Genomic DNA, 27,885 nt, shown 5'->3' with positions numbered 1-27,885 from the left:
CGCTCGATCGACGATTCAACACGCCACTAGCGGCGGAACACCTTCAATTAAAGGGGGGGGGGGCACTGCCGACTTTTGGTCCCATTCTTTCCATGCAACGCCCATAGGCTAATGTTAAAATGCCAAAATAAAGGGGGAGGCTCGGTGTCCCGGTGCCTCCCCCCGTTCCGCCGGCTATGCAACACGCCCGCTTATTTTCCGTCCAGCAGCATTCGAGATGTTGGATTGTGATGTAAACCTCCGTTCGCTTTAATTATGTGACCATTAGAATTTTCGGTTTTCATTACCTCTTTGCACTTGAATAAATGTTACTCAATGCTCAACTCTATTGTTTACTGTCCCCTATCGAGAAAATCGGCGGGAAAAACAAAACGTGCGCACGCAGCTTCCGGCCTTTCCAGCAAGTTTCCGGTCCGGCAGTTTCCGGTAGCCATTGCCGCGTGGCCATTGCGTGTGTGCGTGTGTTTTGTTTTTGTTTTGGTACCGTGATATGCGAGTGAAAGAAGTTGAAGTGAAATGGTGGCATTTCGCAGTGGTTGGTGCCATTTGCCAACATATACCTACCAGAATCCAGCGAAGGAAGCGACGTCAAAGTTCACGTTTTGAGCTGGGTGGTGATGGTTTTGTGAGTGTCGCGAGTGTCGCTGCCAAGGCCATCTATCGAGTCGTTGCTGCCCGTCGGTGAGAATCAATGAAAGGTCGTCAGTGATCGACGGCCAGGAATGAAAGGATCGACGAACGCCACGTCGTCTCCTCAACTGTTACGAGGGAAGTGGCTTCAACTTTGGAGCTCAGGTCAGTCCCGATCCCACCAGGGGCGGATCCAGCTCAGAGTTTTTTTTTTGGGGGGGGGGGCAAACCATAACAATTTATCGATTCTTTCCATGCATCGTCCATAGGCGTAATGTTAAAATCATGCCGTTTGGGGGGGGGGGCAAATGCCCATTTTGCCCCCCCCCCCCTGGATCCGCCACTGGATCCCACGTCAGTCCTCTAGCGGGCACGTCTTAGACTCTGGATATGAGGTCACCTCATTCATTCCTCGTTCTGGTTCCTGCTGGGCCTGCCGGGGCGCGTTAGTTAGCCGGTCATCAACTGATTGTCGTCAGGTGACCTCGGTGACCTCGGTCCCCCCGGCGCCGGGCCGGGGGGGGGGGGGGTTGGGTATCGGCCCCCTGCGGTTTTTCGTAGATATATGAACACCCCCCTGCGGTTTTTCGCAGATATCTCAAAAACGGCGGCGCTCCGCGCCGCCGTTTTTGGCACACCTGTTAGTGTTCGTGCATCTTTTCCGCACATGTTGTGAAAATTTCAGACCCAGGTCGCCTTAGGTCAGGTCACCAGGTCACGCCAAGTGACCTCACCTCAGAAAAAAATAAGAATGCTCGTCATAGCTACACCGACTGATCGATTGCCTTGAAACTTTCAGCGATTGATAAGAACAACATTACCGTAAAGTGGGGCTATTTGAAACGGATTTTACAGTTTTTTGCCTCTCCCTTTAAGACGGCTCATATTTCTTATAGCATGTAAATTGCAAAAATGTAGTTCTCTGTGAGCTCTTTCATATAGGTGTATTTTGGTTCAGCTAGTAACAATGACTGAGGTTATTTTTTATGTTAAAGCCTGTCTCAAATAGCCCCATAGGGTGGGGCTATTTGAGACAGTTTTAGTTGCAAGGAAATTAAAGAAAATCGGTCACGCTAGAGATAATTTTTTAAACGCCATGCATTTGGAAATTGAATTTTGATCATTTTGGCATAAATTGTTTTTTCAAAGACTGTTATATGACTTTTATATTCAATCTTTCCCTTTTTCGTAGGACACTTCATTTCGGTAGGGTATAAAATTGCATCACTATATGCTAAGGCTATCATAATATGGTGTGACCCATAGCTTTCAAACTGACGGGATGATCATTAAGGACCATTTTAAAGTCATCGACAGTAAAATTTTGAAAGTAAGTTTTTGTATATAGCCCCGGTGACGTGAAAACAGATATACCGAAAGTCGGTGGGGCTATTTGAGACAGTCTCGCTACCTTATGAAGCACACTGTAATGAATCAAACAAGGCAAAAGGTTTCCCAAAACATTTGAGTGAATGGTCTGCATGATTGTTTGTTCCATTGTACATCTCCATGGGAAGAAATAACAGAAAAATGTTAAACGGTTTTGATTTTATGCCGATTTTCCTCGATCGCTGCATGCCGCAACAATTGGCCGGTTACCCTACCACATCGAGTACTTGGATAGGCTCACCTAACAGTACGTTCATGTGTTAAGTAACATTCGATGGTGTTTTTTGGTCAACCAAGGTAGACATATGTTGATTGTCGAATGAGTCAGTGACTGATGAAGCACATTTTAAGCACATATTCATCAGAATAATTAGTTTGGTCACCAGCTAAAGGGTTATTATGTTACACTACGAACATGTAAATATTGCTTGCTGCTTAAATTACCTACCATGAACCCACTGCACGTTTATGACCACGACCGATTCACCGGTGCTGCTCATGTCGAACGGTCGATGCACTTCAGGTAGATGGCGGCAAGTCTTCTCGGGTGCATCGCATCACCGTTATCATCAGCTATTTGGCATATCCGTTGAGGTTTGACCAGGTGGGCATCATCGGGATTCTGAGACAATGGGTTACGCAATCGGCAGTACCGTTAACAATATATAATATTTTCATGAAAAATGTGCTTAACCTATAAGCAAAAAGATAGTATCGATAGATACAGTGGCGAAGCTGTTAAAACTTCACCTTTTTTAAGTTGCAGGTAGGGGTCCTTTTCGAGCAACTTAAATTGTGCGTTTTTCTGTATTTCGTATTTTATTGCAAATTTCTTTCAGAACTTTTCGAAATTTTCAAAAAGGTTATTCAGAGCATTCATTGTTCAATTCCACATCAGCCTAAGCAAAAATGACGAAAAAACATCAAACGGTTTTCATTTTACAGCGATTTTACTATTCCATTGCCTTGCTGTCTCAAATAGCCCCACTGTCTCAAATAGCCCCACTTTACGGTATCTATAAAATGTATATCTCGGAATTTTGATATCGGTGACCTAGTCAGGTCAATTTTGCGGCCTCTCCAATCTCCATTATAATGCAATTGGAGAAAATTGAAAAGCGTCTGTTTTGCACGAACGCTATTCTAAACACTCAAACATCGAGATGTTGGTAAAATTAACACACTGAACCGGAAAATGGCAACTGTAACCCGTCGTTATGTCCCGCAAGGTCATCTCAGGTCACGAACAGAATATAACATTTTTTCGCTAATAACTTCTGATAGAGGCGTGCTAGAGCGCTGAAAACGCCTTAGATGTGTTCGGCTCGACGTTGCGGATCGACTGATATGCAACATGACCTTTTCCGGTCAGGTCATGACCTTGACCTGAGGTCAAATTTTCAAGTTGACCTTTCAAGGTCAAATTTTAGTTCATTCGACGCGTCTCGACGAGAGGAACACGATGCTGGCAAAAGTAATGTCGTGACTCTTTTGAGTCAAAAGTTATTGACGAAAAAAAACTTTTTCGTAAAAACGGCTATTTTTGGAGTTTTTGACCTCTGCAACGGTTCACTCAGATTTGACTTCAGGTCAACGGTTATCCGTTGACCTGAGGTCAAATCTGAGAACAATACTCAGAAAGGTCTGTAAAAGGGCTATCGAATGCGCTTTTCCGCGGCACTGTAGCTCTATCGGTTCCCGAGATAGCCGTCGGCAGTTTCCAAAATGTTGAAATAGTCAACATTTTACCTTTGGTGAATGGTGACCTCTGGCGACCTGATGTAGTGTATCGAGTACCTAGTGCATCGGGTGTCCGAGGCTCGGCATCGGGCCCCCGGTAATACGAGTGTGAGGCGGCCGCACCCTGCTCGGCTCCAGTCAGAGCCAGCAGTCGAGAGGCTCCGCCCGGCCGCACAGCACGACAGTGCCTTAGTGTTTTGCACCGCGAGTTTGTGAGAATACATCGGAATCCGGAGACGGCGGTGGACACTACATCTGGCGACGAGGATGAGATCCTGAATACTACCGACGATGAACGTCGAGGGGGTGTCGCCGCCAACTCCGTTCCTGGCGAGACCAGGAAAACCAGCACTGCCCTGGAGTGACTGGATTTTCAGTTTCCACAACTACCTGACTGCCCTGGGAGGTGAGGCCTACAGCACGGAGAGGAAGACGGCTCTCCTTCTGCACTGTGTCGGCGCCGAGGCGCAACGGGTGTACCGTACCCTACCGGTCCAGCCGAGGAGAGAAGACGAAGACGAGTTCCATGCGGCTGAGCGGCAGCTCGCCGAGTTTTATGAACCTCAGGTCAACGTGATCGCGGAGCGGTTCTTCTTCCGGCAGCGACGGCAAGAGTCGCACGAGCCGACGGCCGACTACGTGGCGGCGCTGCGCCGCCTGGCAGTAAACTGCTCGTTTGGACAAATGACAGACGCAATGATACGTGACCAAGTCGTGGAAGCAACAGTGCATCCGATTCTCCGCGAGCGTTTTCTGCAGGATAAGGGCCTGACCCTGGACCGCGTTCTGGAGATCGCCGAGGCATTCGAGCGATCCCGACGCGAGGCGACCGCCATGGCCGGGCCGGCGCGGCCCGCCGCCGACGGAGCGCAGTCACTGCATCAGATATCTGACGCTCGTCAGCGCCGCGGGCGCCGGCCCTGGCGACCCGCCCGGCGGCAAGACGACCGCCGCCCCGCCCCTGCCCAGTTGCAAGCCGACCGTCGCCCCGGACCTGCCCAGCTGCAACCGGACACGTGCCCCAGCTGCGGCCGGCGCCAGCACAATGAGCGCGGTCGGTGTCCCGCTACCGGTGCCAGGTGCAGGCAGTGTGGGCGGACGGGTCACTTTGCCGTGGTCTGCTGGTCTGGTGAACGGAACGACGACAGAAGGTGTCACGAGCTGACTGTTCTCTGCTGCGCCGTACCAAATACCGATAAGATGATGTGCGAAGTACAGATGGAGGTACCAGGTATCACGCAGACCGTGAATCTGCAAGTTGACACGGGTGCCACGGTGTCCGCTTTAGGACTCGGCATCGCCAGACGTCTCTTCAAAGGCAGTCGTCTCAATAGAACGTCTGCTCGTCTGTTCGGTTTTGGTCGACACCAGCTTCAAGTGCTTGGCACGCTGCCAGCGCTGGTGACCTACCGTGGACGGCGAGCCAACACAGAGTTCTTCATCATAGATTCCGACGGTGAAGAAGCCGTCATGGGACTGGACCTGCTGAAGCAGTTGGACGTAAACCTGCACCCCGCGAGTGGGGCAATCGATCAGCTGGCGGTCACTGGGAGCGCAGAAGTCCCGGAACCGCCACCGTCTCAGCCCGACCCTGGCGAGATATGCTCACTGACGACAGGGGAGGAGCTCCAAGACCAGCTGAAGGGCAACATCTTCACAGTTATCGACCTGCAGAGCGCATACCATCAGCTGGAGCTGGAGCCTGCTTCCCGTCAGCTCACCACGTTCCTGACTCACCGAGGCCTACGACGGTTCACGAGGGTTCCGTTTGGTCTGGTCTCGGCAGGATCTGCGTTCCAGAGATTGCTGGACAACCTGCTGGACGGCATCCCGGGATGTGTTCACTACATGGACGACGTCGCGGTCGTGGGAGTGTCACAGGAAGAACACGACGACCGTCTTCGGCGCGTCATGGCCCGACTGAAGGAGGCCAACTTGACAGTCAACAGAGAGAAGTCTGTGTTCAGCAAAGCAGCTGTCGACTTCTGTGGCTTCACGCTGTCTGCGTCGGGAGTCACACCACTGCAGTCACAGATCAAGGCCGTGACTGACGCACCACCGCCGGAGAACGCCAAGGAGCTGAAGTCGTTCCTGGGGATGTGTGGATGGTTTCTCAGGTTCGTCCCTGGGTACGCCGAGACCGTCCATCCACTGTACCGGCTGCTGAAGAAGGGCACCAAGTTCGTCTGGGACGACACAGCGAACCGAGCTTTCAACGAGGTCAAGCTGAAGATAGCTGCAAGCCCGACACTGAAGCCGTTCGACCAGAGCCTGCCTACATTCGTCACGTCCGACGGCAGCGGCAAGGGCGCTGGAGCTGTACTCACGCAGCTGAGCTCCGATGGAGAAGAAAACGCCGTAGCGTTCTGGTCTCGGGCGTTCACCCCTACCGAGCAGCGCTACTCAGTGTCTGAGCTGGAAGCACTGAGCGCTGTTCTCGCCGTGGAACACTGGAAACTGTATCTGTGGGGACGTCCGTTCACTCTCCGCACAGATCATTCGGCGCTGCAGACACTGCTCTCGCCCAGCTTCTCGGGGAGAGCGGGCGCGAGGATCGCGCGCTGGCAGGCACGCCTGCTGCCGTATGCGTACACAGTCCAGTACGTGCCTGGCCGGAACCTAACTCCTGCAGCAGACGCCCTCTCCAGGATGCCAGTTCCTGCCGAAGAAGCGGACCTGCATGAAGACAGCTCCGCTGAAGAAGAGGTGATCGCTCTTCTGACAGATGAAGAGAGCGTGCTGACCGAGCAAGACGTCCGCACCGCGTCAGCTGCTGATCCTGAGCTGCAGCAGCTGCGTCATCAGATCAAGCGCGGCTGGCCGAGCAGCGCCAAGGCCTGCCCGGTTGAAGTCCAGCCGTACTTCAAGATGAGACACGAGTTGTGGGTGCGCAACGACGACGTCATCCTGAGAGGAGCCCAACAAGTTGTTGTGCCCGTTCAGCTCCGCCGCAGATACCTGGAGCTGGCGCACAGCGCGCACGACGGAATCGTCCGCATGAAACAGGCGCTGCGGAATCTGGCGTGGTGGCCCGGCATCAACCGTGAGGTGGAGGAGCTGTGCCGAAGTTGCGAGCGCTGCCAGCACAGCGACGCAGTCCTCTCCCAGCGCGCACGCCCTGCGCCCATGCAGCCAGTCGACCTGCCGGACCGCGCCTGGTCGAAACTGGGAATGGATATCGTTGGTCCAATCAACGGAGCACCAGCGACTGCCCGTTACGCCATCACTCTGATTGACTACAGAAGCAAATGGGCGGAAGTCTGCCTGACGTCATCGACTGAGACTGAAGACGTCATCAAGTTCTTGTCAACTGTGTGGGCCAAAGAGGGCTATCCCGACGAGATCGTGACGGACAATGGGCCCCAGTTCACGAGCAGGGAGTTCACTGCGTATCTGGCCGCCCGAGGGGTGAAGCACACCAAATCGTCCGTCTACTGGCCTAGAGGCAACTCCGCCGTAGAGCGCTTCAACAAAACGTTCAAGTCGTGGATCACAGACTGTCCACCAGCAGCGTTCATTGACGAGGTACGCAAGAGCCTGGCGGTGTATCGAGCCACCCCACACACGACAACTGGGAAGTCACCGTCAGAGCTCCTGCATGGACGACAGATGAGGCTGAACCTGCCTGTCATTCAGCCGTCAACACCAGGAGCCGACAGTGTGGCGTCTCGAGTTCGACGCCGACAGCAGTCCAACAAGAGGTCCTACGACCGCCGCCGTGGCGTGACGACGCCGCGCATCACTGAGGGCGACTACGTCTGCGTGAGACGGCAGGGACACCGCTCGAAGACGTCCTGTCGGTTCACGTCTCCGGTGCGAGTCACTGGGCGCGTCGGTCCCGCAACGTACCGTCTGGCTGACGGCCGGACCTGGAACGCCGCCCATCTGGCCCGTCTCCCATACGCGCCGGCGTCTCCCTCCGCATCTCCCCCCGCTGGGCCCGGCGAGACCACGTCGACCGCCACGACTTCCGAGGCCGACGCCGCTGGCCCGCTGACCTCGCTCGCCGCTGCTTCTCGCCCGTCGACCGAGACAGCTTGCGAGCCGTCGCCGGACGCCGCCGATGTGAGCGTGCAGCGTCCCAGGCGAAGCGACCGTGTCTGTAGACGACCGGACTACTACGTGTCGCAGTGATGCTGTTCCTTTTTTTGCGAGAGGGGGGAATGTGTAGTGTATCGAGTACCTAGTGCATCGGGTGTCCGAGGCTCGGCATCGGGCCCCCGGTAATACGAGTGTGAGGCGGCCGCACCCTGCTCGGCTCCAGTCAGAGCCAGCAGTCGAGAGGCTCCGCCCGGCCGCACAGCACGACAGTGCCTTAGTGTTTTGCACCGCGAGTTTGTGAGAATACATCGGAATCCGGAGACGGCGGTGGACACTACACCTGACATTTGACCTGACCAAAAAAATGACCGAAGAGTGTTTTCGTCCTTATTTTGGACGTTCTTTCAATTGCCGCTTACCGCGTGTCGCTACGTGGCCCAGGAGCCGAGTTAGAAAGGGGGGGGGGTGTTTAGACCCCCCCCCCCCGGCCCGCCGCGGAATCTCGGAGCACCGGCCCGGGGCGGGTTAACGCTCTCGCCCTCTTATACGACCTTGCTCTCGTCTACTGTAGCCAGCACATCACCGTCACCGTGATGCTCTGAGCATAAGCAGTCGCTGATTGCCGAAGCGATCGAGACGAAAACGCTACCATTCGATTCGCCGTATGCTTTTTCATGGCGTAAGGAAACGCCGTTATGTTGACCTCTCGAGGTCATAAAGGTTCCTTGAGGTCACCATATTTGAAAAAAAAATGATGGCATTGCATGATACAGGAAATCGAATAGAGGCTTGTTCGTCCCGATAGACTTGTCAGTTGCTGATTCATGGAATGCCTGCGAATAATGGGATATACGTACTTAGGCGAAAACATAAGATACCTAGGCATAGTATAGTTGACCTCTCAAGGTCACCAAGGCCACCTGGGGCAATGCAGGCGCAGCTATCGGAAACTGCCTTTTGTGATATTGTATACGGCACTGTAGAATAATTGTGGGTTTCGTCTCGATCCAATAGATGGTCCCAAGAGGAGAAAAATTGGACTGACCTCTCAAGCCTTCAAAGGCCGAAGGGCATCATATTTTCGTCGGAACGGCTCATGAAATTGTAACGCGCTGGTGGTCTGAGTTTTCCGTGGTGTTCTAGGGGGGGGGGGGTAACTGTTCTCACGCCCCCCCCCCCGTGTAACTCGGCCACGTACGTGGCCTTAGTGACGTCGTGACGTGACTGACGGTCACGTCAACTGGCCGTCTTTCCGGTACTCGTTTCCTGGCCAGTAGGTACTCTGGAGTCTGGGCCACATAGCGACACGCGGTAAGCGGCAATCGAAAGAGCGTAAAAAATAATGACGGAAACATCAAACACTTCAGTCATTTTTAGGTCAGGTCAAAGCAAAGGTCAAATTTTGTCTTTCAACAGTTTTCGAAGCACCGGCGCAAAACTCGGGAACCAATAGAGCTACAGCGCCGCAGAAAATCGTTTTCGATAGCCCTTTTAATGCTCTTTCTGGAATGGGTCCTAGGACCCATATTTGACCTCAGATCAACGGTTTAGCCTCCAGAGGGCAAAAACTCTAAAAACAGTCGTTCTTGGAATCCTGTACTAACTTTTCACTCAAGAGAGTCACGACATTGTTCATTTTGCCAGTATCGTGTACCTCTCGTCGATATGCGTCGAATGAACTATAATTTGACCTAAAAAGGTCATTTCACAATTTGATGTCAGGTCAAGTTCATGACCTGAAAGGTCGTGCTGCATAGGTATTAGGTATATGAGTCGATTCGTATCGTCGAGCTGAACACATCTGAGGCGTTTCCGTCGCTCTAGCACGCCTCTATCAAAAGTTATACCTAGTAAAAAATAAACTGCTGGGAAGCTTTCATGACCTGAGATGACCTCAGGGGAACACAGGGGGCACCCGGCACGGGTTCAATTTTCCAATTCAATGTGTCGTGTTTAACTATAAACCGATGTTTGAGAGTGTTGCGAACGACGGCGTCCAAAAGATCGGCGCACTTTAATTTTCTCCCGTTGACTTATACCTAATGAATGGAGAGGTTGTAAAATTGACCTGACCTTAGGTCACATATATCAAAATTCCGAGATATACAATTTATATACACTGTTACTCTTATCAATCGCTGAAAGTTTCAAACCAATCCCTCGGTCGGTGTAGCTACAGCGAGCATGGGAACCTAACGAAGTAAGGTCACTAGTAAGGTCGAGTAAGGTCACACGTGATCTGGTGATCTGACCTTCACCCTCGCCGGCACAGGCCATTTTGCGTCCTTCGACGGCACAAGGGGGGGAGGGGTTGGTTGGTGCAACGACCCCCCTCGCGTTTGGTCCCTGGTCGAGCTAGAGCTTCGCGGAAAAAAACGAGCGTGTTGCCCGTCACGAGAGGAAGCCGATGAATGATGATACCCAATTTTAAGGTCCTAGGTCATCGGTTGACCTTCCAGGTCAGGTCAATGACCCAAAAGTCTGGAAAATCGGGACCTGTTAAAACGTCATAAAGTGTGGCTTCGATAGGGTTTTCGGGGTGCTGATCACAAATATCGTGTTAGTTTTGATTACAGATGATGCCTTTAAGCATTTATGCCAGGTCGGGTCGGGTCAGGTCAGCTTTCAAATTTCATCAACACACATGAACCGTATTGTTAAACGGTATCGCTGACCAGAGCTCCAGCGCAATGCAATACTACCCAGTGCAGTGGCCAGTATCGGAAAGCTCAAGTGGCACGAGCGTTCTTTACTGAGCCAGCTGTGGTCGTTCAACTCGGTTTTCATAGTTCAACAGAACTACCGCATTGCTGCAATCACCAAATAGCGCCTTCACCACAATAATAAACAATTTGTACGCGGTCGTGGCTCGGCTCTGTGCGGCCCCCTGCGGCCTGCGCCCCCGTCACGATCAGGCAACTCTCTCCGATTGGCCGGCTCTTTTTGTCCACGTCGTCACGTGACCGGCCGCGCTGATCAGCTGAGCGGCCGGCTGGCTCGCCTGGCTCGGCTGGCCGTCGGCCGCTGCTGTTTACCTCCGTGGCGGCGCGGGTCGCCGGCGTCCGCTGGGAGGAGGGGGGACGGCAGGCACGCGGCGGGTGGTGGCAGAGCGGCAGTGGAATCTCCGCAGTGAGGGGCTGTGTGTGGTGGAGCCAGGGTCGGCAGTCAGGGCCGGTCCCCAGTGAACGATGCACGTGTCTCGAGCCAGGGGCTTTGGCTACTGGGCGACAGAGAGCGTTTGGACCAGTCTGTGAGCGACTGGGCGACGGAGAGCGTTTGGAGCAGTCTGTGAGCGTCACGGCCGCGGTAAGTGGGCACAGTTTGAGTTCACTCTGCCGCTGCATACTCTGTTCATCAGTATACCAATTATACCATGTTGATGTGGAGATCAACTGCAATTTGTGCAATGGAGCTTGCAAAGACACTGGGTTACCACATGTTGTCGTTCAAGCTACTTAAAACTTAAGACAAAACGATGCCCACACTTGACGCGAGATTCTCGTTTTGAACCTGATCAGTAAATTCGCAGACATCTCTCCCTCCCCCTCTCCTCCCTCTCCATCCCTCCATCCCTGTCATTTCCCCTCTCCCCTTTCCCTCCCTCTTCTCTTCGCCTCCGTCTCCCGTTCCCAACCCTGTTCCCTTCCTCTCCCTTTCCCGTTCTTCTCCTTCCTTCCTCTTCTGTCTCTCCCCTCCCTTCTCCTCTCTCCCCAATATTCCTATCTGCCCCTTCCCTCCCCCTGAAATATGATGTTCTTCCTTCTGACCTCCCCCCCGCACAGACGAGTGCGACAGACCACGGCTGACATCACAGATCCTAATTGAAATCAAAATAGCGTACGTGTAAGTCACAACCTCCGAACAACGTCCAACAACCGAACGGCAGCATCGGTAGGCTTTCACCGTGCTTATCTTGAGTGACAATAGTGATCGCAGACAGACAGAGAAGCCGGTCGTTGTTCAACGACCGGCTTCAACGACCGGCAGCGCCGTGCCGCTTCTAAGCGGCACGGCGCTGCGCCGCGGGACGGGGACGCGGTGTGCAGTCGCTCACCGTGACCCGGCTAGCTGTGGTGTGACCGCTGCGACCGGGACCGCCGCGTCGAGCCGAGCGGGTCAGGCCCGAGCGGCCGATTTCTAGGCCTGCGGCCGCCGGCGGCTGCGGACGTGGTGGTTTGGCGTGCCGGTACCCAGCTCTCGGTACCGACTGAACTGCTACCATATCGGGTCCGCGGGTACCGGCTACATGCTCCGTGGAATGTCGATGGACGCCGGGACATGAATTATTCATGCACGTCTGCTGCACAAATAGGAAAACAAAGACCCATCATCGAGTCCCTGTCAGTACATGTTGAGAGCGTTATAGTATAACGTCTAGGGGATCGGGAGCCTCTGTCCATGGTCAGCAAGGGAGGCCGAACACAGCTGTGGTGGGGACCATGCTACTGAGCACTGAGCGGTGAGCAGGGCCCCTCGGTGTATCCCCACGGCCGGGACGGGAGTGTCGGCTGTGCGTGGGGTCACCGGCAGAGGGGGCAGTCCCGAGCCGACCGGCCAGAGGGCACATATCGGCGATCGTGCTCAGAGCTGGCTTGGCGCTAGAGAACGGCTGGAGGAGTGACCCGCACAAATCAGTTGGATCTTATTTTGAGGGCTGTCGCAACAACTGTCGTTCGCACGTGCTATTTTAGTACGTATGTACTAAACCCCAATTATGTCTTACGCACTCATGACTTATGCGCAGTGAACACTGAGCAGCGGTCCGCACTTGCGTAACGTGTGCGTGTGAAAGATCCTTGATCCGGGGCGTTCCACGACAAATCGACAAGTGCCCTGCACCCTCATATTTTATTTTTTGCTTAAAATTGGTCTAATGGGTTGTGATGGGCGGGGAAGCCAGCTGTGGCAAGGATTTTTTTCTTCGAACAACGGTTTCCGAGATATAGCCTCGGGCAATTCTTGGAGTTCGCGCTGCAGCCCTATGTTTGGCGGCCTATAACTCAGAAACTATTGGTTTTTACGATAAAAACTTCATATGGTTCAACTCACAATCAACCAACAAACATTTTGGCCATCTCGGATTTTCAATTTTTGAAAATTTTGATCACGTGACCTTTTGTCCTATTTTTCGAAGAGTGACCTTGATATTTTCCCCACTGAAAGTTGCAATTGTGTCTGATGACGATTAAAGCCTTATCAATTGTCATTCATATGCGATAATAAAAAAGTGGTTATCGCCCTGCGTTGACCTCAGGTCAGGTCATTTTTATGACCTGTCCATTATTACGAGCGGGAGCGACAGCGAGATCTCGAGAATAAAGCAAGATAGCGACAAGCGGTAAACGGTAAAGGGTACACACGGATAAGGTCTATAATTTTTACTGAGGTCATTTTCAGGTCAGGTCAAAGATGACGTCACAGGAGCTAAAAGGAAGTCAAAATAGCGGCACTATACATATATATGAAGTTTTTCTCGAATAACTTTCAAGGTATCCCAGCTAGGAACAAACTAATAGCACCATCGTGATCCTCTCGTCGATCCGCATCGAAACATATGTATGTTGACCTCGAAAGGTCGAAAGGTCAAAAGTTGGCCTTAGGTCACGTGATCTAAGGTCAACTTTTGACCTTTCGACCTTTCGAGGTCAACATACATATGTTTCGATGCGGATCGACGAGAGGATCACGATAGTGCTATTAGTTTCTTCCTAGCTGGGATACCTTGAAAGTTATTCGTGGAAAAGTTCACATATATGTATAGTGCCGCTATTTTGACTTCCTTTTAGCTCATGTGACGTCATCTTTGACCTGACCTGAAAATGACCTCAGTAAAAATTATAGACCTTATCCGTGTGTACTCTTTACCGTTTACCGCTTGTCGCTATCTTGCTTTATTCTCGGGATCTCGCTGTCGCTCCCGCTCGTAATAATGGACAGGTCATAAAAATGACCTGACCTGAGGTCAACGCAGGGCGATAACCACTTTTTTGTTATCGCATATGCATGACAATCGATAAGGTTTTAATCGTCATCAGACAAAATTGTAACTTTCAGTGGGGAAAATATCAAGGTCACTCTTCGAAAAATAGGACAAAAGGTCACGTGATCAAAATTTTCAAAAATTGAAAATCCGAGATAGCCAAAATGTTTGTTGGTTGATTGTGAGTTGAACCATATAAAGTTTTTATCGTAAAAAACCAATAGTTTCTGAGTTATAGGTCGCCAAACATAGGGCTGCAGCGCGAACTCCAGGAATTGCCCGAGGCTATATCTCGGAAACCGTTGTTCGAAGAAAAAAATCCTTGCCACAGCTGGCTTCCCCGCCCATCACAACCCGTTACACCAGTTTTCAACGAAGACTAAAATATGAGGGTGCAAATTTAATTTTTTATTTGTCGATTTGTCGTGGAACGCCCCATCCGATGAGCATTGGTGGAGACTTGGGCTGGACCATGGCCTCGGTGACTTTTTCTGTTACTATAAGCATATATCTATCATGACACGATACCGTTGATCGTTGATTTATGACAAGCAGATCGTCGATGGGTTATCAGCACAAGTATAGAATGTAAGCTGTGGTGCCTGAGATTAAAGCATATCAATTATTGATGCGTCAATGACGTAGATGGTTCAAAATTATTGATCCCTTTAGCATGCCGATTTTGACCGGTCGGGCTCATGGTTGGAGCCATTCCTTGCTATGGTCACGGTTTTTATTTGTAGCATTTCCTTCTTACAAAGAGTTTATTGTTATAGCAAAGCCGTCTACGCAAAGGTTTTAACGTTTATTTCACTTGCAGCTTTTACTTACGTGCAAGTTTTTTATCATTTCTTTTTTATTTTAAGCCCTTTAATGGTGCGCATTTATATGCACCTGATGTGCCCGTTGCAGCTGGCGCCTGGCACTTGAACCCCACTCCCAGAACAACACAGCGGCAATTGTCCGCTGCACATTTTGGGAACACACCATGGCAGGTAGTCCCATGTGCGGTTTTCTGTCTGTCGGTGCTCTCCCTTCCCTCGTTTACCCTCATCACCCAAGGCACCCAGTTGCACAATCGTGTCTGCGCGCTGAAATAGCGTCTGAGCGTTGCCGAATTCATTTCAGAGACCCTGCGGTCACATTTTACGTTACTTTCACATCCATAACGGGCTGTAACCGGGCGGCTGCGAGCCGACCCTCAGCGGTCCTCTGCGGTGCCTCCTGCTGACACCGGCCCCATTGACCCCTACCCCAGGGCCATCTCGCTCTGGGCTGACGCCCATCTGAGAAGTGCGTCAGTCAGTCGGACGGGGACAGCTGACGGCCGGTGGCTGCAAGGCAGTCTGACTCGGGCAAGACGGTGCCAAACTCTGTCCAACTGTGACTCCAGACAAGGTCGTCGCGCTCAGTGGTGACTTGGATAAACGGCGGAACGGAATGTTCACCTGTCCAAAAACATTCGGAATGTGTCCTAGAAGATTGTGCGCTTTTCTTATCTTTCAATTTTTTGTTCCAGCTCATCTTTGGTAGAATTATTTGATGGGATGTTTGTATGAATGTCTTCTACAGAGGGAAAATATTGGCGCTTGAGCTAATGTCATAAAAAAATGCTGAACGAATCGCCTCATCGCCAGGTCCTATATACATACGCTGTATATGACGTTTGCCCTGCGCCATTTTCACCTAATTGACATCTTGAACAGATTTGAAGATGTCTCATTGTCTCATGCTACTGATCGATTGTATTCGTCCGGCTGGGTAGACACCACACTGACTCCCCCGGCCTGTCTGTTATGAAACACGACCGTCCGCTCCTCGGGGCATCGGCGGGGAGCCAGCCGGGTGTCATGTCCGGCAGTGTCGGGCTCCTATCGGTAACCGGACACGTCTGCTGGCGGCGGACGGACGCCCGGGGGGGGGGGGGGAGGGAGGCATGGGGCGGGGGCGGCCGCCACATGTAGCCGCCACTGCGTCGCCGGTGGAGCGGACACGGGCGATCAGAGGGCTGCTCCGGTGACCGTGGCCGGCGGTCGGCGCCGCTCCTTCCGTCCAAGGCTCGCGGACGCCGCCGGGTGCCGGTGACGACAGGCGCGCTCCGATGGCGGCCTTGTGCGCCGGAGGTGTGGCGCCGGCGTGAAGGTCCGACCGTGCCGTCTCTCCGCCGGCAGTCGTGCATGGACGGGCGTCACGGACGGAGTCGGCGGGTAGTCAGGACTCGTGTGACTCGGGACGTTGTCACAGACCCGTGCCGTGAAGTCGGAACACATACATCCGGCCTGCCGTGCCGGAACATTCCCAGTGCTGCCAGGCTCCCTCAGGCGCACATCAGGGTATAGAGGCTGCTGCGTACACACTTGCAGCCATCTGCCTGCTTCGTGACTGAATCGGCGCTTGGCTCGTTCTCCGGCCAACAAACAATGGGCCGCATCTGAGTATCCGCCCGCTGCACGTGCGATTACACTAAAGGGCGTATCGCTCGCGCGGAGGTGCAGCTGCAGCCCTCGCCATGGTCAACAGCCCAAACCTGGTCCGGCGAAGGGTAAGTACCGGGAGCGGAAATGCAGACGGCAGAAATCACCAGTCTTTCCAGGACGCCCGGAACATGCCGTGCTTCCACTCTTTTTTCCTTCTATATACGGAAGTCTGACGTCAATATGCTACCATTAAAGGTAGTGTGCCACCTTTGAAAGATTTCCCATTTTATTTTTCCTAGGATAAGAAGCTTCTGTTTTTACCTAATATCGCCAAAAAAATCAAAAATGGGCCTGGAATAGTGCCTTTTTCGCCTAAAAGTTTATCGGTTTTTCGATATGTATAACAACTGTAGTGGACTGACCTGCAAACAGGCGTCGGCAACAATCGCGAATGCGGCGCACATGTGACAATAAGCAAAGGTCATTATAGAGTTACGACGTACGGGAATGAGTTATCAGCTGTCTAATCGTAGACAACACAATATCGAGCCTTAAACTGTAAGCCTGTATTGGTATTGTTTCTTTTATTTGGCTGTCGAACATTATTTATGGTTTGAAATATGATTTTATGTAAAATAATTGATATGAAAAAGCCGTCTCTTAAGTTATGGCCCCATTTCACCACACGCAAGTGGCAGAAATGACAATGATCAGCTGACGCATTTTTCTTGGCCGAAGTCAGAGCGCGCGGCCCGACGCACCACCACCGCACCACAAAGTATGAGCAGAAGCCGCGCCCAAAGCCAGGGCCCCGGTAACGTGAGGTAGCCGAGTCGGGGCAGCGTGCGCTGACCCAAGCCGGGGCCGCAGCTTTGGGCGCGGTCTACCGCATCCCCGCGGGCAGCCCCGGGCTATCACATGACACCGGGAGGACGCGCGGCCCCGGCTTGGGTCAGCGCACGCTGCCCCGACTCGGCTACCTCACGTTACCGGGGCCCTGGCTTTGGGCGCGGTCTACCGCACCACCTAACAGGCGTGTTCGAAACCGCAGGAGATGATGATGAACGGGTTTATCGAAACTTGATTGGATGAGCATATCGGTAATAGCGATTTCAGTGTGTGCATTTATTGTTCATAGTGGTGTGAAATGTGGTTGGGGTACGACCGACAGCGGCGTATTTAGAAAATCGCGAAGGGGGGGGCCAAGGGTTTGGAGGGCGCCACCTCACCCAAGGAGGGCGCCATACGGTCGCGAGATAAAAAATCACTCAACGGGGGGGGGGGGGGGTTGGGAGGCGTTTTTTACCATGCCACCAGTTTTTTTTTGCGTAACCTCGTATAGGTCGTGCTGCATTGATTTTGCATCGTGTGTATTCTTTATACTCCAGGTCACAAAAGGTCAAGTGGTCTTGAAATGCTGCGCCGAAGGCGCGCGAAATTTTTGAAAACAACCTTTTCCTCCGCTTTTTAGGCACGCCTTTTATACGATCACTGTTCAAAGCTCCTCTCGCTCTTTTACCAAATTTGAAGGTATAAAAATACCTAAGGTTTGGTCGGGCCGCTGCCACACAAACTGTATAGAAAGCTTGGCTCATGGGTGTCGATGTATAAAAGTTTATTGGCGGTGGCATATCTACGCACCAGATCACCGTATCGGATTGATACCGGAGCGCGAGATGCGTAAACATCATCCAAATTACCTCAGACCAGCCTTCATAGCCTTCTCACAGGTGCATACAGTGTACCCACACAACCAGTTTCAATCACCGAAACTTCAGATGCCTGCTGTTGCGGCCGAACCTGTTGACAATACTTAATCGTAATACATATACCGGGTGTCCCAAAAGTAAGGTCATCATTTGTTTTGGCCACACTGCCAAAAATACGCGATGGATAGATGTAAATAGGACATCATATGAGAGAGCATTTTATAAAATTTTATTCTGACGTACATATGAGTCAATACATTGGCTCGTAGCCCCACATTTGCTGCTTTTCTACATGGCTACCATTTCGGGCCGCGTGCATGAATTGACTACGTTTGACTTCCTCCACTATTCTGGAGCGATTCTCTGGTGAGATGCCGCCTATGTTTGCTCGAAGAGATCATCCTTTAGTTCTTCCCGGCTCGTTGGGTTGTCCTAAAAGACAATCTTTCTGTTGTGTATCCAGAGAATAAAAATATGAAGGTGTAACGTCAGGTGACCGCGGAGGCCATTCAATGGCGTTGCCCTGACTGAAAGTTACGGGATCTCACATCCACTCTCGGAGACAATGCATGATCTTCAGGACGGTGCAAGCATAGTCTCCATCCTGCTGAAACCACTGCTGGCTGATGGTGTCGGCACAGCTGCGTTGCGACGAGCGGAAGAACCACTGGGAGGACTCTCGGCCACCTCTCTTGTCACCCGATTCCCGCTGTCGTCCTCAGGACCTCGAAGCACAGGTGGCTAAGTATACATGCCCTGTGCGTACATTATACCTTTTTTCTGACGTTTTACCGGTTGAGGCGAAACTATGCATGAGTTCAGAGATAGGGCGAGCTGATAGGGTCTGCTTAGGGCCGAAAACTGGGCGGTATTTACCCTTTGTTTTAATGACGGACCCTCTCTAAGAGTTGAATTTCGACCTTCTCAGTTTTATGCCTACTGCTCGGTGTAGTTATGATCAAAAATGGTTTAAGCATGCAAGAAAATAATTTTATGGATGTACCTTGCACGTGTTAAAATTGGAAGTGATTCGGACTCTTACTTCACGAGATATTTAAGTTTTAAATCATGACCTTACTTTTGGGACACCCGGTAGATGCCATGATGCACGTAAAGTAGGATCAATCCGTTAAGACCAAAGACGTGTTTTATGCATCGTAGAGCGTAGATAGTTTTGGTAGGTATAGGTACTTCATTCATTGTGCTGAATGCACGTTCATTTGTGGCAGTTTTCACAGGCAAGACATCAACTATGTGCAATAGAACGACTAAGTTGAAGAACATGCCAAAGGAGTAAATAAATGATAGGAGGGCAGCGATCAACGGATGTTGCCAATAGGTAGAAGGGCTGCGATCCACAGGAGGGCGCTAATAGGTAGAAGAGCCCCGATCAACATCCCGAGTTTCGACAGTAGGGCACCGATAGGTAGGAAGTTGGCGAGCAGCAGGAGGGCGCCAATGGATAGAAGGGCAGCGATCAACAGGAGGGCACCAATAGGTAGGAGGGCCCCGATCAACAATCAACAGGAGGGCGCCACCAGGTAAGAGGGTGGCGAGGAACAGGAGAGCACCAATAGGAGGGTGGCGATCAACAAGAGGTCGCCAATAGGTGGGAGGGCGGTCATCAACTGCAAGTCGCCAATGAGCGGAAGGGTGACGATTAAAATGGGGGTGGCAATGGTCAGGAGGGCGCCTTTGCTCAAGAGGATGACACGAACAGGAGGGCGTCTGTGCGGAGGGCGCTGGTCAACAGGAAGGTGCCAGTAGATAGGAGGGCGGTGATCAACAGGAGGGTGCCAGTGGTTAGGAGGGCGGCGATCAACACGAGGGCGCCAATAGGAGAAGGGCCCCGATTAGCATTCAACAGGAAGGACTAGGGAACCAATAGGTAGGAGGGCGGCACTGAACAAGAGGGTGCCAAAAGGAAGAAAGGCGGCCTTCAAAATTTCACATGAGGGCGCAATAGGTAGAAGAGCGCCAATAATTATGAGGACGCCGATCAGCAGAAGGGCGGCAATGTGTAGCAGGGTGGCGACCTACAGGAGGGCGCTTTCGGGTGAGAGGGCGCTTATTTACAGGACAGCGGCTTACATAGGCGACCACCGTTACGCTTAGAGAGCTACAGCCTACAAATGTGGTTGGAGGGCGCCCGAGGGAGCCCTCCAACCGTATTTGGAGGGCGTATTTGGAATGGGCGTCCTCCGAGGGCGCCCTCCATCCGTATTTTCCCTGTAAACACATTCGCGATTGGAGGGCGCCCTCCAGTCGCGATTGTTTTTCGATTCGATTATATCACAATTGCATTTGCGATTGGAGGGCGCCTTCGGCGCCCTCCAATCGCAAAGGGCGCCTTCGGCGCCCAAGGGGGGGGGGGCCATGGCCCAGTGGCCCCCCCCCCCTGCCTACGCCCCTGACGACCGACAACCCGTCGGGGCGAATTTCGCACTGGGGTACTCACAATTTGAAGAATTTAAGACGTTTCCATGAGTTTTGAAGGCATGGCTAAGTTCTAAAAATCCGGTTCTCCTTATCTGGGCCATTAACTCCATACGGTCCAGGAAAGCTGGCACACTACCTTTAATACTAACGATCCGATGCTGTTCGAGTTGGTTTGCTAATGGTATTTATCTCTTTTATATCTCTCTGCTGTTCTATTGTCCTAGGAATATTTGTTTTAGGAAATGTAGGTAAACGTCATAAAAGGCTGTTTACCTATGTCCTTGCTTTGCAACTTAACTTTTAATGAGCGTCTTTCGAAATGTTTCGAAAAATATTAAACGCTTATTGCACACCGGCAGCTCTGAGAAGATAGGGGTCATGGCCTCTCTAAGTAATCGATTTTAAACGTTTATAGATACCTATAGCGGCCATAACCTTTCTAAGTACCTACCCGATTTTAAACGTTAATGGATATCAGCTGTAGAAGTCATGACCTTTTTAAGTACCCGATTTTAAACGTTTATAGATACCTACAGGGGAGATGACCTTTCTAAGTACCCGATAAACATTTATAGATACCTACAGCTATGGCAGGATATGGACTAAATTGAGCGTCCGATTATTTATTTTGGTGACTCCTCCCGCGATCATTTCAACCCCGTCTGGGTCCATGGGGGTGAGTGATGTGCGCCACTGCGCTGGAGCGGGTCGCGATCTCCAGTGGTCACTCATGTTCACGTGCTGCGCCGCCCCGATCACGTGCTGCGATCATGTGCAGCATTTGCAGCATGACAGCTCGTTGCTCTGCTCCGAGCGCTTACATAAGATGGTTGATATTACGAGTATATACCTACCGTCCAATCTTACCGCGCTAGAAAAAGGAATGTCAGAGGAGTCTATTAACAGGAAATTCCATTTATAGCTGCGTTAGTTAATCGTTTAGTTTGAGTGGCTGGTCAATGAAACGTTCGAAACATTTGTTTATAGGTATTTTTATTGCTTGTTATCAGTTGAAATGAAACAGTCCTAAGCACTTGCTTAAGCTCAGAAGACAGAAGGCATAAGTGACAAAGTGACCCTTCTTCTTTGTGCTTTGCTTCTATTTATCCCTTCCATGACCATTGACGTTTGGCGCGAGGTGAGCTTATCAAAGCTGAAATTTTCATAAGTCGCGAATTTTTTTTCTTTCAAATGTACAACCACCCAGTATACTGCAAGTATTTATTCGCGATTTGTTCCTGTGACCTCCATGCCTTCATCCAACTTCCTCAAAACTCAACTCATCAATTGTTCAGGACATCCGCAAAAAAAACAGCTTCAATGGCACCACTAGCCTAAAGCCCAATGGCCCTGCTTCTACGCATTTTTCACACATTCGCCGATGTCTTCCGGCATCGGACATTTCCGCGTTGGCGTCTGCCTGATCACTCTTCCGCCTCTCCTCCCTCCGACGTGCGCGAGCCGCCGGTGGGAGCGGTGGGTGACCGCACCGGCCGCCGCCGCCGACCGACCGGAACCCGCTCGTGAACTTGACCTTGCCGCCGCGCGCCGGCCGTTCCGGTGACGCCGATCCCGGCCAAGGTCGCTCGAGGGGAGGCGACACTGCCGTGCTGCCCGCCCGGGTAGGTGGGCGATTGTTGGTGGCTGGGCACCGCCATGGAGGGCGACTGTCCCAGGCTGTTGCCCTCTTGGCGTGGGAAGTCCGGGAATCGAGCGATCTGAAAGAGAATTTCCCTCTTACGGTAGGTGGCGACTGGTCACTTTACCAAAGTCACTTGCAATAACATCATAACCCGTGGCATCAGGGTGCTTGACTGATATCATGTGTACGCACGGTCATGATCAACGGGTCGGTTGTCGGGGTGCTGGAGGGTCATGCGTAGCTATAGCACAGAAACCGTAAGCGGGAACTGGTTTTCCTAGGAACCTTTTTACGGAGAATCTGCTCCACCAACAGGCGTATGCCCTATAGTGTTTACATCCCCTCCACCCTCCGAAAACGATCGCTTACAACGGGAAGCCCAGGATCAGCTCACGCTGATCAGTCGATGCCGGGTCGGTTATTTATTTTGGACACTTGAACGACGTCCACGCTTACGGCGGTGTTTCAGCTCGGTTGACCGTTTTGGCTGTCGCTGCCGACGGGGACGCTGGTCCTGTCTGTTGCACAACTATCGGTCCACGTGGCGCCGGCCGGACAGGCCTGGCACAGTGTCAGTGTCCAGTTTGAGCCGGCTGCACGTGGCAAAGGCACCTTGGCCGTGGTGCCAGCCGTGTATTGGCCGGCGACCGGCCGGCCCGCCGCCCTGTTTAGTGTTTACCATAGCAGCCCGGGGCTCCGGCGGGGTTCCGCCCGACCTGCAGGACTGAATACTGATGACGGCTATCGAATGGTCAGCATAGGGCAGGGTATTTAAATGGAATAGGAGGGGATAGGAGACCTCTAGTATGCAAAGCGTCGAAAACAGCATTCCAAAGGATTCACACGATTGTTTGAGGCTGTCAGTGGCGGGTTGACCCGGACCTGCCGGCCGGCTGACACCCTGGCGCTGTCCCCGCAGGTTCCCCCCATGAGCGCGCTGGTGGTGCCGGCTGACATGGACGTGCTGGGCCCGCCGCCGGCGCTCTCCTCGTCACCGCTGCTGGGCGCCGAGTTCCTCTCGGAGCTGCAGTGCGCGCCGTGGCGGCCGCCGCCCGCCTGCGCGCCCTCGGCCGCCGCCGCCGCCGCTGCCGCTGCCGCCGTGGACGCGCTGACGGACCAAATGGCACGGCTGACGCGCGCCGCGCCGCGCCCCATCCTGGCCTCCCAGCACCGCGAGCGGCGGCGCTGCAAGAAACGGGTGGCGTTCGCCGACGACAAGGGTCTGGCGCTGGTTCAGGTGAGCGGCTGGGGTCCTAAAGGAGACGGAGATAGTGTGGGAGACGGGCGCCGGCTTCAGATAGCTAAAAGAGCTCGTTTGACGTTTCGTCCTTAGAAGGTTATGTGCGCGAGTAATTATTTACAGATAACGTGTAGTTTTTTTCCTACGTTCACGTCTTGCGTTCCTTTTAGGTCATCGAGCGCGCCGACGAAGAATTCGTGAACGAGAATTCCCCGGTACGTGAGCCTCTGTGACTCCCTGGGCCGCTCCATGCATTAATCATTATTTAATCGAAAACCTCCGCTTCATACATAACTTGGTTGGGCTGCGCTTTGCATTGCACAATAATGCTGTTTGTCGAGCATGGCAGTGAGATGAATTCATATCATCTGCATTCGTAGGTACATCCTGAGCGATTGCCGACTTTCACCGTTCGTGATTTATCAAACGGTAGCGTGAAACAAAAAGCAAAAAGTAGGTTTAGCCATTCATATTGTGAAGTGTGAAATAATTAAGTAAGCGATTCTATGATGTTATTATGCAGGATGCTGAATAAAAATTAATTAATGTTCGTTTTTTGACAGTTCGACACCGAACACGCGATAGAAAACGGGCCCAGTTAAAAGAAGCGTTGTTATAAAGTTTATGTGAATAAATGCGAGGTGAAGAAATGATCGTACACACTACACAGGAGGTGGGACTTCACTGGCATTTTGAGTTGTCAATTTCGTTTCAAAAGTAGACTGGGCCGATCACATAATAGAGCTATTGGTGTCGATTATACACCACTGGTGGAGCGTTTTCGTGGCCCGGAGGCTGAGCTCGCCGCCGGCTCGGTCGATTGGACGGCTGCGGCGCCGGTGCCGAGCTCTGTGACGCTCCGTCCAAATTGCCGGTCTGCCCGGCCGCAGAGGCCCTGGCCTTCGCTAGAGGTCGAGCACCACCGAGCCTCGGGGCTGCAATTACCGACGGACGCGGCGCAGTAGAGCCATGGACTCGAGAAGCTGCAGGAGCCGATCAGATGTGGGCGCTGAGGGGAGGTGATCCGTCTATCGGTGCCTCCCAGATTCCCCAGGCGCAGGCATCTTTTTTCCCGGTGGCTATACCGGTTTCCGGGTGGCTAGACGAAGTACTCGTATGACAGCGTTGCTGACCTGGCTACTCTCGCCTACGTCAGCTGTCTCATTTGGAGTTAACAATTGTAAAAAGATTGCAGCGTTTTTAAGGTGACCGGCATACAGATATAAGTAGGTATTCTCGAGTCCTTTTGAGAGTACTCTCGAGTTGTTATGAGCCGAGGTTCAATCAACGTCACGGGGACGTTCAAGCTTCGAGAGCAAGTTGGACCGATTAGTTTATTAAACAATCTCGGCAGGGCTGCACGGCTGCGCCTGGCACCGTCCGGCGCTCGGGCGGTCTCAGCACATGCCTTCGGTGTTGTGCTCGTATCGTGTTGATCGGGACCTAGCCGTCAGCAGCCACGTGCAGGGGTGATGTCTGCAGTTGATAGGGGAATGGGTCGTCCCTGAGGACCGGATGCCCGAAAATAGATGCTTGTTGATAACCGAGACGAACTTCCTCTGGCCCACTTTCGCTTCATGGCTCACAAAATATATCTACAGGCGTCGTACACATCAGCCTTGCATTAATTTGATTTTCTTGTAGACTTTATTTCAGGGATTGATGAATCATCGAAAGTTACTATGTACTTTACCAGACTGTGAATTCATTGCCAAATTAACAACAACAACAACAAAAACAGTACATGGGAATGCTTCTTATCTTATTGGACCCGGTTGGCAGCATGACATTATTTATATTATAATCACTTCGAATGCCGAAGATGTTTGATGCACGTCTGCTGGGAGCATGCTTGTTTGTTTTCCTTCGGGTGCTGACGAATATTTGAGGCCCCTGCTTCTGTTGGTTCCTGGAACCAGCTGTTTTGAACTGTTTTTCCATGCCGAGGTATACTTTGGCACGTTTCTGTTGCTATCTCGTACGGAATTTAGCCCAGACGCCGCCGTTGGCCGACCCTGACCTTGGCGACGGGGCCTGCTGCCGCGGTCAGCGCCACGGCGGCGACCTCCGGTGCCCTCTGCCAATCGGCTCACCCACGCAGGCCCCACAGTGAGCCAGCCTCCCTTCCGCGGCCTATCCATCCGCTTCCAACAGGCCAGTCGGCCGCTCCCCGAGATAGAGGCCCAGTAGTCAGTGCGACTGACCCGACTGCCAACAGTTCACCCAGGTCGGCCTCACTGCAGACACAGTAGGAACCTCCCTCCCTCCAACCGGAAAGCTGATGAAACCTTGCATTGCTCCCCACCTGCTATGGGATTCATGATGCTTTCACTATTTGGGCTGTGAACTATTTTGCACTGTGTTACACCCTGCCAGACGTCAGATCCAGATTACCTATGTAAAATCATCGACGATGCAATGCAGTTTGCTTGATCATCGGTGTCTTGGTGCAGCGCATGGACTATGGAGAGTGGAGACATTCTGCTTCATGAACTAACGGACAAATTAACTGCCCCCTTAGCGTCTTCCCAAGGACAGACACCACCTTCACTTCCTGTTTACAAACTGTATAGATGGGATGTCATCGTATTCGCATACGAGCTTCAATTTAAATCAGAAGCACGCCTCACGTTTCACGCGTTTATGACATGACGCCGACCGGTGTGCACTAGAATTGTCAACCTTGTGACCGGAGGCACGTTCCCCATCGATACTGCTGTCCGTCGTCCACGGACCGTGACCATGAGACGTTCTGTATCGGTGCTGCCCCCGTCCCCCGCGGGCCGTGCCCCCCCCCCCCCGGTGCTGCCCCCGTCCCGAGCCGAGTGTGACCGTCCCTGCCGGTGCCGACAGACGCGGGTGGTAGCCGACACGGACGGTCTGCCGCTCGGCTGGAGTCTGGAGCTGACGCCGCCGCGGCTGCCGCAGCTGCCCCAGCCGCCGCAGCGGCCGCGCTGGAGCCTCGCCGGCGGCCAGCCGGTGGCCGAGTTCTCGCGCTTCTGCCAGCGGCTGGACCGCGACTCGGTGGCGCTGGAGACGGCCGTCTGCGGCGCCGGCCGGCGCACCATCACCGGCATCATACGCGTCAAAAACCTCGGCTTCGAGAAGCGGGTGTTTGTGCGAGCGACGAACGACGGTTGGCGCAGCAGCCGCGACTGGAGCGCCATCTACATCGCGCCGGTACACGGCGCCGTGGGCCCGGCACCCTCCTACGACCGCTTCTCGTTCGAAGTGGAGACGCCCGAGGTGGGCTCCGGCGCCGAGCGGATCGAGTTCTGCGTGTGCTTCCAGTGCGCGGCCGGCGAGTTCTGGGACAATAACGGCGGCGGGAACTACGTGGCGCTCCGTGAAAGCCTCCCCGACCAGCCGCCGGGGAGTCCGCCGCCCCGGTGGGAGCCGGAGGCACCGGCGCCGCGGCCGCCGCCCCGGGACGTGTTCCGTGCCAAAGTGGAGAGTAGCTGGGCCTACTTCTCGAGCTGGGGCAGTGTGACGGCCGAGGTGCCCTACTGGTGACCGGTTGGCGGCGCTCCGGTGCCCGGTGTGGCCGACTGTCCCGCCGCCCTCTAGACAGGGTCGCTGGGTGGGCGATGAATCGCGGAGAGATCGATCAGCCAATACCGTTCCTCATGAGTGGTTCTCCCACTGAACTGTGCTTGCCGTCGCTAAATATGACCTCGCGTAATGTTACAGGCCAAACGGACCGCCCGGGACTACTCACTCGTGTGAGTATCTTCTCCCACTGGAGGATGCAATCTTACCAACCGGCCGACATTTTTTCGGCCATTTAAAACCGCACAGACTGGCTCATAGACAGGTCACCGTCCGGACCGGGCGTGCTGACAGGTCATCTGTTACTCTCGCATGACTAACGCGTCAGCATAAATCGTTCTGTGACGGACTGTACAAAACTGGCGTTCTGCGACGAACGCGTACAGACCCCGCTGGCCTATGGTTTTGCAGCAGCTGCGCTCAATATCAGCCCGTATTGACGTGATGCTGCAGAACATGGTGTCTAGTTCTGTTGTCATTGGACATATCTGTCCGCTATGCTTCATAGTGGTCGTGATCTATGCGCCAATATTATATGCCGTTTTTGGCAAACATTCGACAGAGTGTGACATGACCAAAATGTCACCGAAACGCGCAAGAGGGCTGTATGAGATCCGTCAGATGTTATCAGTCGAGCTATCGGTGCAGACAGCTTCCGCCCGTATGAAGACAGGGCATGTCGTTTTGCGGGATTTACCAGTGCCTTGCTTTTTACTGCATTTTACAGGTGTGTGTCACGGACCTGTGACACGATTGTCGTGCTTCTTTCAGTGAGCAACGCGTCTTCTTGACGAGCCCACCGTCTTTTCGCGAGCGAATCGTGGACTAACATGCTATTTATACTCATCTAGTGTAATATTTAAATATAATTAACCCGGTCTCGGATGTCGAGTGCTGCATGCCATTGCAGAATACATATACTGTTCATATGGCCAGTGTTTTTTACATGGGCGAAGCACCTAGCAATGTCCGATAGGCGTAGCGTTGCGTTAGGTACTCAACTCAGTCGCAAAATATTCATCAAACGATAGTCTACTTACTACGGATACAGTCGCGTGATGGGATTCTTGTGCTTAGTTCACACCCGCGGTCTCTGAAGCAAACACGGC

At 52.7% G+C, this 27,885-nt stretch overlaps 1 protein-coding gene across 3 annotated transcripts; it reads left to right on the top strand.

Annotated features, from left to right (window-relative positions):
- The first annotated feature begins 508 nt into the window (after nucleotides 1-508).
- Nucleotides 509-27,707, top strand: LOC122366152 (protein phosphatase 1 regulatory subunit 3C-like). Of its 3 annotated transcripts, XM_043338028.1 has the most exons (5): nucleotides 509-795; nucleotides 4,908-4,910; nucleotides 22,907-23,224; nucleotides 23,398-23,442; nucleotides 26,081-27,707. In XM_043338028.1, exons 3-5 carry the CDS (start codon nucleotides 22,916-22,918, stop codon nucleotides 26,738-26,740), a joined length of 1,014 nt encoding a protein of 337 aa, XP_043193963.1. In that variant the 5' UTR covers nucleotides 509-795; nucleotides 4,908-4,910; nucleotides 22,907-22,915; the 3' UTR covers nucleotides 26,741-27,707. The 3 variants fall into 3 exon arrangements, with proteins under 3 accessions (XP_043193963.1, XP_043193964.1, XP_043193962.1); XM_043338027.1 differs by lacking the exons at nucleotides 509-795; nucleotides 4,908-4,910 and adding an exon at nucleotides 10,815-11,106; XM_043338029.1 differs by lacking the exons at nucleotides 509-795; nucleotides 4,908-4,910; nucleotides 23,398-23,442 and adding an exon at nucleotides 10,801-11,106.
- The last annotated feature ends 178 nt before the right edge of the window (nucleotides 27,708-27,885 follow it).

The sequence above is a fragment of the Amphibalanus amphitrite genome, unplaced genomic scaffold, assembly GCF_019059575.1.
Source record: "Amphibalanus amphitrite isolate SeventyFive unplaced genomic scaffold, NRLGWU_Aamphi_draft 000788F_arrow, whole genome shotgun sequence".
NCBI classification, from domain to species: Eukaryota; Metazoa; Arthropoda; class Thecostraca; order Balanomorpha; family Balanidae; genus Amphibalanus; species Amphibalanus amphitrite.
This window is presented reverse-complemented; position numbering and strand designations above follow the sequence as displayed.